General features: G+C 50.8%; 1 protein-coding gene across 1 annotated transcript; it reads right to left on the bottom strand.

The window, feature by feature from the left end:
- Positions 1-9,166: 9,166 nt before the first annotated feature.
- On the bottom strand, positions 9,167-10,689 carry HELT (helt bHLH transcription factor). The gene is made up of 4 exons (XM_056326822.1): positions 10,663-10,689; positions 10,203-10,307; positions 9,960-10,056; positions 9,167-9,840 (listed from the first exon to the last, which is right to left on the bottom strand). Exons 1-4 carry the CDS (start codon positions 10,687-10,689, stop codon positions 9,344-9,346), a joined length of 726 nt encoding a protein of 241 aa, XP_056182797.1. The 3' UTR covers positions 9,167-9,343.
- Between the last annotated feature and the right edge of the window lie 646 nt (positions 10,690-11,335).

An 11,335-nucleotide genomic window follows, 5' to 3' on the forward strand; every position in this document is an offset into this window, starting at 1 on the left:
AGCATCATTTCAGCAGTCTGATGTCTGTCAGCACAAAACTATCATCCTTAGAAAAATTTCTGAAGGCACCAATGACTTTGCTAGGAGTTCACCAATTAAGTACCCCAGTTATTTGGCTAATAATTAGAATAACTTCCTATTTTTCTTCAAAATAGTCATTATCTCTCACTGTTCATTTTAGTGCCATTACATTTTGTCTTTTGGTGTATTGCAGGAAGATTTGACATCCAGTCTGAAACAGCATGGGAACTCTGCAATCTTGAGAAACTTTAATTACAAAGGAGGACGACACATTCAGTTTTCAGGAGTTCATGTGACATTTGGCTACTCGTTGAGCTGTGCACGTTTTCCCATTGCCAAGCACTGTCCGCTCTGAAAAGGAGCTGATAACAACATCATGAAAAAGCTCGGCTGTGATCCTGACATCCTGGTGGCCAGGCTATGGGCAAATGTAATTTACTTCAGTGGGAAAAAAATGGTGGTCGTGAAACATGGTGCGCTGTTCCAGAAATGTAACGAAACTGGATGAGTAGGGGGTTTCAGCAGCGAAGTAGCACCTGGGTAAAGATAAGCTTTCTTTTTAAAATGCATGAAGCACAAGCTTCAGCAGCAAAACTGGCTGATGATGAATCCTAAAAAAAACCCAACTAATTCTTTTTCTGAAAAAGGGATTAAATGCTGTCTATCCTATAATGTGTCTATTTGTGATGAAATGCCAGTTCCTTAGTACATTCATGAGAACGCAGCATAATTCTGTTTGCTCATGTTATCAGCCAGAGCTGGTACAATTTCAGTGACTGTAATGAAGAGAAGAGAGGGGGCGAGAGGAGAACTGATTTCCATTGAAATCAATAGCAAAATTCTCCCCTGGTATGCATGAATTTAAGAATATCGATTTCTGATTTTTTTATGTAGAGGTTTTATACATGGAGTTCCTGAAGCCCTTTGCTTCGTGTTGGCAAAGGTGGCAGGGAAATAACGCGGCTGCCCTTATGCAGGCATCTCGGAGCTAAACCAGTGCCGTGGAGGGGCTCAAGCTTCTGAGCTTGACATTTTGACAACCAGGCTAGGGAGAAAGGGCACTGGCTTTCAGCGGATGGCTAACAGGTTTGTCTGAAACGGTGCTTGCTGGAGGGAAGTAGTGAAAACCCGTTCTTCCCCACCCAAAATTCTTTCCACCTGTTCCAGCAGTACATGCAACTAGTACCTTAAAAATACCTGTCAGTTGGGATAACCGGCTGCTGGGACCCTTAAACATTCAACAGCTGTTTCAGTTCAGTGGCTGGACTTGCTACACCGTCAGTCTGCATCACAGGGACACAAAAAATGGGACTTTTTGTAAAAAAAAGGAGCAACAGGTCTTGCAGGTGAGATGGAAGAAGTTTTTATTTGGCTGAGCCACTGAAGGCTGAACTTCTTTTAATTAATTGTGATGTTTTAGCATGGAGTTGTGTCGCCCCTCTGAAATATCTGAGCAGATAAATTAAGCTGCTTGCCAGGCTGCCCTGAATTTTCCCCTACTTGTATATCTGAATCTGACCTATTGATCCTGCATTCCCTCCTGTTTCAAAAGGGGAAAGGTATATATTCCAAGGAAAATCAGCTCATTTTTAAGGGGGAAACTATAATCAGTCTCTGGAGATGCCTGTTTGTCCCTCTTGACTAGAAAGATTGCTTCTTAGAATGATTAATTCATGCTTAGACCTCTACCTTTGAGACATCCAACGGTTAAAGTCCCATACTTACGTATTTCAGTATGTCCTTCTGTTGTCAGACCACTGGAAAGATTTTTCTTTTATGGTATGATGCTGCCTTATGACAAAATAATTTTTCCAAGTACACGAATGAAAAAATGCCATTGGACCCATCCCATCCTTGGGGTTTTGGTCTGGTGAGGAATGAAACTTGCCAGCATCCTGCCTGTGCGTTTGTGGACCTACAGACTGTAAAGCACACTATGTCCTCACCTTGCACCCTGGCCAGCTGTGATGAGATGCTCAAAGTGGTTTTGTGCTCTACTAAATGGTTGCCATTTTCCTGAAATAACTTGCCACCTTGATTTTTTTTCTGTTTGCAGTTACAGTGCCTAGAGGAATCTTTGAAAGGCCTTTAGGTAGCTGGATGCTGGCAGCAGGGGTCACCTCTCGGTTCCAGAACTCCAGTCCCCAAATCCCCGTGACATCCTGCTAGAAGAGGATGAATTTTATCATTCTCCCTCTAAATGTGATCCTAATCTAAAAAGGCAAATTGATTACAAATCCGTTTTGGAAGAAGCTCATAAAAAAGCCAGTGAAACACAGCCAAAAAACCATCCCTTTGCAAACCTGCTATAAATTAACATAAAGTATTCCCATGACTAGAACAAAAGCATTTATGTTCTCCCAGTTGCCTATCCTTCTAGCTATGTCTTGTACTTCTGGTAGGGATGCATGCCTTTTCCTACTCATCACTTGCCGTACTCAGTCCTGTAAGGTGCTTTGTGAAGGGGTGGTAGAAGCTCCTTCTAAGAGCATAAGGCAAAGCTGAATGTAACACAGATGCTCACCGCATGCAACGTCCAACAGACTAAGTTGATGCTACTGAGAAGATTGCTTTTCTGAAAAGGAGAGACAAAGGTGCAGCATGGAGGGTTGCAAATAGCTTTGGGAAGACAAAATATTCAGCGAAGAACAGCGCTGCTTGGAACCTGGAAAGGAGATGACCATGGAGAGATCCTTTGATTCATAGGGTTGGATTAGCTCCTGCAGAGGCACACAGATGGAGGTTGGCCTTTCATTTAAGTGTAGATTGTTGCACCTTGTGTTTGTTTTTTTCTTGGAGGAATATTTTGTGCACGGAGTACCAGAAGCAGTAGGACCTGTTCTGTAGCTGTTTTACAAAACACGTACGCGTGACTTCACTTTCATGATCAGAGTAATTGTGTGCTTAGAACCATGTTAGGCTATTTACTTCCCATACATCTTTATAAGCATGTGGCTGCATAGCCAAATTAATAAAAGGAGTGTGAGGAGCCACTGAAATATGTATCGCTTACCTGTTTGGGAAGCTCTCTGCTGACCTAAGTCCATCATGTCACCTCCTCATGGAAGCAGCTATATCTTCAGGGAGCTCCAGGAAGCTTTGCTCGCCTGCACTAGTGAAGGATTTGGTCCACAATATATGTACATAGGTAACAGCATGTAGGAGTCTCTTGTTTGCTTTAACATATTGGCTTTCCTGCAGATGATGATTTGTAATCTGGTGTGAACAGTGGCACCTTTAATCATCATTTTACTGGTTTTCATAGATCTTTGCTGTCTTACAGGTTTTGGCATTATGAAGCAAAGGATGTACTACTCTTGCTCTTGCTCTGTTTCCAATTACTTTCTCTCCTTCTCCAGACATCAAAGAAAATTTACAACACTTTCAGTAATAAAACTCCAACACATATTTTTTCTCATTTTTGAAGAGGGGAGAAGGCACTGTATGAAAAAATTTTGTGGCACAGAAAAAATTATTATTACATCCTATGATAAAAAGGGATTTTTTTAGCAGAATATGCAAGGCTCAGGTTATAGCGATTCCCTTAGAACATTCCAATAGATAGTTGTGTTATATGTAATATATATTGTCTCAGGGTTTCCTGAGGTTCTTGAAATTCTGTAATCTGTGCTCAGTGAACACCATTGATCCCTGTTACACTTTTCTCTTTTTGAAACTGAGGCTATGCAGGTTTTGTTCCACAGGTTCTGTTATTCCTGATAACAGTATCGAGATAACAATACCATGATAACAAGACCCCAGTCCTGAAAACCCAGCAGTCGTTTTGATCATACGGGTAAGTTATTTCTGTCCTACCATCTTTGGTAGAAAAAGTCTGTACCCTAACTTTTACTCCCAGGTATAGTGGCATCATCTGTTGTAGTAAGGTTGTACAGGTGTATCAAATACCTGTCTGTATCAAGCCATGAGGTTGCCCTAGGCTAAGTTAAAGGACATTTTATTTTTTGGAAAAAAAGAAAAGAAGACTGATCCTATATCCTAGTCATAAAAGACTGACCTTTAAGGGCTAATCTCTGTGAATCCGTCCCCTAGGATGGCGCTCCTGTAGTACGTATGGGAAGTTATGAAGATCTATCTAACAAAGCCGCATTTAAGCAAAGAACAACCAAGCTAGACTAGGAAATACCAAGAAAACCTAAACTGAATCCAGCTGTGCTATGGAAGAGGGCCTGTATAGGCTTCCTATGTATGTAGTAAGAGTAGTATACACATGGTGCACAGGCCACATGTACCTCCAGAGGTGGAGAATGGAGGTGTGAAAGCCATAGTCCCCGCTCCTGCCTGGCATGAAGAAAGCAACTGAAACCCTGCCACAGCTTCGTGCTTAGGACTCCAGGTTGGTTGTATCCTTCAGCTTGATACCCTGAGATCCAAGCAGCTCCAGTTGGGCTACCATCTAATCTCTCCTTTCAGAGAACCAGGGCATGGCGTTTTCTTCATAGACAACAGAAGCTGCTTTAAGTGTTAAGAAGTTACAGAGTGGTTATGAGCAGGCACTTGCAAAGAGGGAGAGGGACAGCCAGTTTTTAGCCTCAGAGACTTCATCCCTAAGACTCCAACGTCCTAGAAGAATGTCTAAGCCTCAGGCTAGGAACTGAGGGGTGGGAGATGGTGGCACAGGCTATTGAATCAGAGCGAAAGTGCTTTCTGCCATAATCCTGGTCTTCAGGGTTTCTGTTGGACTGCACCCTACTCCAAATGCCTGCACCCTTCACAGGACTGAAAGTGTAATTTTGGTGCTGGAATTCACAAGAGACAGAGATGAGCTCAGAGTTCAGGAGCTGCCTAGTTTCCACAAAGCTAGCAGGAGACTTGAGATACTCTCTACATAAAGGACCACAAAGTGAGCTGGTGTAAATCCTTCTACGTGCTCCGGGTTAAGCCCGCTGCAGGGGTAAAACTGCCTTCGTAATGTTCACGAAAATCATAACAACTGAGTCATAGACCTTGTCATAAATTCCCTGTTGAGGAAGAGGAAAGAGAGAGAGCCAAAAAAAAAAAACCAACGCCTTTTTTTTTAAATTCCGCAATCATCATGTAAACTAGAGATGTGCTTTGAGATGTTGTATTCTTAAGGTAATTAAAAATTGCCTTTAAACTTTTCAGAGCATATTGCAGAAGTTTAGATTTCTTGTTAGCGAAAGTATTTTTTTTCAGCCTAATTAACTGTATTACTAATGATGAAACAAGGCACATTTCAATTGCTGTAGCTTGAAGATGAATGTAAAACAATCTAAGTTGAACTGCATTTAATATTCTGAGTTTGATTCTTCAAAACTACTCCTCTTTCCTCACATTTGATATTTTATGCAACTGTTCTCAGCGTTGCTCTCTCCTACCTTTGAAAATGAGTTCTGTTTGTTTTAACATGCCACTCTGCATGCAGTATGGGATGTGGGTAGGTATCAGAGCTGTAACCTTATTTTTATATATATACATATATATATATGTATAAATGCCTTTCTTGTACATCTTCCATAATCACATTTTCTCTTCAAGAGAATCCAGTGTTCCTTTCTGTCCTGGTTTCAGCTGGGATAGAGTTAATTTTCGTCTCAGTAGCTGGTGCAGTGCTGTGTTTTGGATTTGGTGTGAGAACAATGTTAATAGCACACTGATGTTTTTAGCTGTTGCAAGGTGATGTTTATATTCAGTCAAGGACTTCTCAGTTTCTCAGGCCCCACCAGCGAGAGGGCTGGGGGGGCACGGGAAGCTGGGAGGGGACACGGCCAGGATAGTGGACCCAAACTATCCAAAGGGATATTCCATACCATATGATGTCATGCTGAGTATATATAAGCTGGGGGAAGAAGAAGGAAAGAGGGGACATTCGGCATAATGGCGCTTGTCTTCCCAAGTCACCGTTACGTGTGACGGAGCCCGGCTGCCCTGGGACGTGGGGAGTGAATTCCTCACTTTGCTTTGCTGGCACACGCGGCTTTTGCCTTACCCATTAAACTGTATTTCAACCCTGAGTTTCCTCACTTTTACTCTTCCAGCCCTCTCCCCCATCCCACCAGGGGGGAGTGCGCGGGGCTTAGTCACTGGCCAGGGTTAAACCATGACACTGTCCTAAAACAGCCTTTACGCAATCTGTGGGCAAGTTTGCTAGAAATAAACGTGGTGATATGAGAGGGGATGGACTCATGCAAGGCAGGAGGCAAATCTGTGAGATAAGGTGCTGCATCTCAGCGAATATGAAACTGTTGGCTGGAGGGTTTCCTTCCAAAAGACTGCCTTTGTGAAGGGGTTGCTGGACAAGCGTGCAGCTGCTTCAGCAGTGATACGCAGGCTGTTCCCAAGAGCCACTGGCAAGCAGAAAGTCTCCTGTTACGCTTGAGTCACTTTATGAAGGTAGAACACCCATCTGGGCTTCTAGGCACTATTTAACTCTCTGAGCACATGTTAGCAGGGCAAGAAGCTGAGCTGGGCAGGGTGGTCATTAACCCTGGCACCTGAGACCCTCTGCTCTCCTCAGCACTTGTGGTATGACCCCGGTCAAATCGTGCAGGCTACCCTAGGCTACCTTTGACCCTGAGGAACAGCAGCAGAGGGACAGGAAGACTTACAGGATCTTTGGTACAATTGGAAAGGGATCGTAGCCATACCACTAAGAAGCCAGCTATCATGCGTATTGCTATTGGAACACATCTGTGATTAAGAGGCTTCAGCAGTGGAACCTCTCCCGCCCCCAGCTGCTTCTTCCCAACACATGGCTCAGCCCCTACAGACGTGGTGACTGTGGTCCGATGTTGTGAGCAAGGTCACTGATGCAAAGTAAAATAAAAATACTCTTTTCTCATCAGCGAGTGACCCGATTGATAAGTTGCCCCCCAAATCGCTGTGTTGACATGTACTCGGGGACTGTGCTCTGTGGCATGGGCTCTGTCTGCAAAGCTGGAAACTCCACAGCGTGGCACTGCCACCAAAGCCCCCAGGTGCTGGTGCAAAACCAGGAGAAGAAAAAAAAAAAAAGAAAAAAAAAAAAAAAAGAGTTCTGAACAGTCCTCTGAGCAGCAAGTCATTAATCATTGAGATTTTTAGCCAAGCAGGTGTGTAACAGAGAAGCTAGTATTTTGGGGGCTTTGGGAGTTAAAGCAGTTTATTTTCAGGAACAAAACCCCTGTGTTTGTTCCTGTGCTAGCTGCTGCCAGACAGCAGTAAATGGCACTACCGTGTAGCAAGATGTACACAGACAGCCCAGATAGGCACCCCATCTGGAACCAGATACGGCTTTTAACTGGCCCAGCACAGGTGACATCCATCTCCTACCTGCTCCCACCAGACCTGCCAGGTGATGCTCATGGCAGAACTAAAGTAAGCCCAGGAGAAAACCAGCTAAAAATCTCCGCCCTCCAGGCACAGAAATGTAAAATAAAATAAACACAAATGAGTTGGACCACTGTCAAAACACAGGGGATCCCTGTCCCCAGGGAGCTCTGCAACCCTGTGCCTGTGAGGATGTGCCACGCTCTGCACCCACGTAGGGGGAAGGAAGCCTGCGGAGCGCCATGGGAGCTGTGCAGTAATGCCAGCTTTTAGCAGATGCCAAAATAATTTGGGGGGCGAAGGCTGGGGTCTGCAGGGCTGGGGGGCAAGCTCAGAGCCCTGCACGGGCGGAGGGGGGAGACTTTTATCCTAAAGTCATTGTAAAGCCACAGAGGGGTTTATCCTCCACAGCTAAATGAAAATGAAAAGGGGAAAGAAAAAAATCCAGAATAGCAACAACATTGGCGATACAAAGACTGTCATGGACCAGTGCGAGTTTGCAAAATTATATGTAAATGACCCCAGTTTTGACCGTGGTGGCCCTCTGCTAATCCCAGAGAGAAAATCTACTTAGCAAAGGAAAGTTTTGTTTAATTTGGTTAACAGGGACCGAAATGCTGAATATATTAATAACTTATATTTCCAGGAAAACGCTATATGATTAGTGCTTCAGCGCCCAAAAGGGTTCACAGGAGCTTGACGCTCACAGAACAACAAAAATCGTGTCGCGTTTTCTCCATATTCTGCACCCGGTGGGGGTGAAAACGGTTGTAGGAGATGGGCTTTCATAATAGGCACCGGGGGCCACTCTGCTGCTGGTGAATGCGTTTGGCTGATCCCTTATTGCGCTGTGCACGCTGAGCAAGGGAGGGATTCCCGATGGATTTACCATCCTGAAGGTGTCCCGAGGAAACGAGGGGTTCTCTCCCTTCTCCGACTGACTCACGCGTTATCCCGCCGGGTGACCTTTTCCCAGCTAATCTGAAATAGCAGCTTTTCCTGTATTTACAGGTTAAATGGAAGATACACATTCTACTTTTTACTCATTGTAATGAAGATCTTTTTGTCCGCCTCCAGATAAAGCGTGGGGCTGGTTTACAAATTGTGGGTCAGCCCATTCCGTGACCTGGGCAAACAACCCGGGTCAAATCTCCTCAAAGCCTCCCCACCCAACTGGAATAAGTTAATTTACCCTTGGGCGGCTCCAGACCCGCTGGGTACACCCGGGACGCCGGATGAGGGGGTGGGGGGTTGGGGGGGGTTGGGGTCCCCCTGCCCGAGGCTGCGGGGGTACACGGGGGCGCGTGGTTCCGGTGGGACCGAGACGGCCCCGTTAGGCACGGCGGGAGGGAGGCCGGCCACGGCAGCCGGTCCTGAGGGACCCGCTCTCAGGAGCTTGGATTTGCTTGGATTTGCGTTATTCCCGGCGCTCCGCACCTCCGCAGCGGCCGCCTCCCCTCTCCGCCCCGTCCTGCGCCTTCCTCCTCCTCCTTCTCCTCCTCCGAGCAAGCTGCACCGCGGGGAAATTCGCCGGCAAAACACGCGGGAGGTGCCGGTGCCTTTCGGACGCGGCCCCCCAGGAGCGTGGGAGGCATCCCCGGGCCCTCGCCCCTCCGACGGCTCTCCCCGGGGCCCGGCGGCACCGACCACCCCACCCCCCGCCCCTCCGACGGCTAACGGGCGGTGCGTGCAGCAGCCTCCCCGGGCCTCGCCGACCACGTTTCGCTCGGGAGTGGGTTGGGGACCCCCCCAGGCCGCCCGAGGCAGCTCGCTCCCGGAAACAAGAAGGGGCGGCGGGTATAAACATTTATTCCAAGGGATCGCTCGTACAGGCGCCGCACCCGGAGGCGGGAGGAGGAGCGGGCGGGGGCGGCCCCAGGCCCCCGAGGGGGCGGGCGGGGACAGAGCCGGGCCCCGGGGCGAGCGCTCCGCGACCCCCGCGCATCTCCCTGCCCTCCCCCCGGCAACCTCCCCGGGCGTAACTCGTAGTGTCCGCGGTCATAAATAGGATCTTTCCGGCGGGGGCGAGTCTCTATAGCATGGACGGGTGCTGGCCCGGGGGCAGCCCGAAGGCGTTGGGGTGGGAATGGCCGAGCAGGTTGAGGTAGTGGCGGTCCAGCCCCTGCACGGAGGAGAGGAAGGTGCTGCGCTGCTGGCCGGGGCTGGCGAGGGGCACGGCGGCGTTCGGGAGGTGGTAGGGCAGGGGGGGGCTGCGGCCGGCGCCGTGCCAGGGAAAGGGCCCCCCCGAGGGCGGCTGGAGCACGGCGGCGTCGCCGGGGCTGTGGCCGTGCCCGGGGCACTCGGGCCCGGGGTGCAGCTGGTAGGAAAAGTCCGGCTCCGGGAGGGAGCCCAGGGAGGTGAAGAGCGGCTCCGTGACGAAGCGCGCTTTGGACTGGAGGAAGGCCAGGATGCGGGCGTACTTGGTGTCTTTGGTCTCCATCCTCTCCACCGTCGTCAGGTAGTGGACCAGGTTCTTCATGCACTCGTGGTAGCCGTAGTGGAAGTAGTTGGCGAACTCGGAGAGCAGCTCTGCTGGAAAGGAAGGGGCGGTGGAGCTGAGCCCCTCGGGGGCCAGGCTGGGGCCGGGGCCGCCCCCACGCCGCGGATGTCCCGGCGGGGGGCCGTGGGGCCCGCGCCCGCCCACCTACCCTTCTCCCGGCCGCGGGGGAAGTCCGCCGAGTGTAGGGCCCGCAGGTACTGCACCGTCATCTCCAGGATCTCCGCTTTCTCCAGTTTCCCCGAGCTCTGCAACGGGCGGGGGACACGGGCGTCACCTCTCCCCTGCGCTCCACCGGGCCGCCCCCCGAAGTGTGTGTGGGGGCGTCGCTCCGCATCGGGGTGAAGGGAGCAGAGGCTGCCCCCCCCCCCCCCCCCCCCCCCCCCGCGCCTACCTGTTTGGCCAAAGCCATGGGCACCGTCTTCCCCAGCTCGGTGAGGCAGCGGTTGATGCGGTCCCTCCTCCGCTTCTCAATCACTTTGTGAGACACCGGCGTCCTCTGCAAAACAGACGGGGCGCGTTAGCGGGGGGAAAGCAGCCGGGTCCGGCCTCCCCAGGGCAGCTGCTCCCCGGCTCCGACCCCTCCAGGGCAGCCGGGCGCGACCCCCGCGCCAGGCGCGACGCGGCCCCGGGGAGGGATGCTCCGGCGGCGGGTCCCCTCCGCGCCACCCCGGGGGCTCCCCGTCTGCGCGGGCGGCCCCGGTAGGGCAGGCTTGTTTTGGAGGGAGGGTGTGTGGTTGGTTGTTGGTTTTTTTGGGGGGAGGAGGGGGCTTTTCGAAGGGAAAGGCGGTGAGAAAGCCGGGTCCGCCGTGAGGCTCCGAAGAGCCGTGCGCGCAAGGCAGGCGGCGACTCACCCTCCGCTCCTTGAGCTTGGAGGCCATGGTGGGCACTGCATCCCCGCTCTCTCTGGGCCCCTTATAAAGCCATCACTTCTTGGGGGGGACCCCGGGGGGCCTCCACGGGCCCGCTGATCCCATAGGATTAGGGGCGAGCGGCGCCGGGGGAATGTATGCATTAAAGATCAGGGTGGAAGGCGGCGAGAGAGGGATGAGGGGGTTGGTGGGTGGGTTGTGGGGTTTTTTTCTCCTTCTCTTCTACTTCTTCCCCCCCCACCCACCCCCCCTCGCAGCCGGGGGCGGCCCAGCTGTGTCGCCCCACGTGGACCTCGGGGACACACGTGACGGTCCCCACAATAGCGGCGGGGATGGGGCCGGTGGATGCGGCGAGCGGGGCGCAGGGCGCGGTACCGCGCCCTGCGCCCCGCTCGCCGCATCCACCGGCCCCATCCCCGCCGCCTGCCTGCAAATCCCCGGCACCCCCCACCCCTCCCCTTAGCCCCGGCGCTGACTGCATTTTAAAGCCTGTCCAGAGTCATTAAAGTAATTAAGTAAGCCCTTAATAGGCTGTTCCGCCCAGTTCAAGGGAGAACCCTTGGAGACGGAGTGGCCCCGTTTGTTCTCAGGCTTTTCTCACACGACTTGGTGACACGTCCATCTTTATAAGAGATGGCAGCGAGGCTTTTTTTGT

Source organism: Falco biarmicus, chromosome 1 (genome assembly GCF_023638135.1).
Source record: "Falco biarmicus isolate bFalBia1 chromosome 1, bFalBia1.pri, whole genome shotgun sequence".
In the NCBI taxonomy this organism is placed as follows: Eukaryota; Metazoa; Chordata; class Aves; order Falconiformes; family Falconidae; genus Falco; species Falco biarmicus.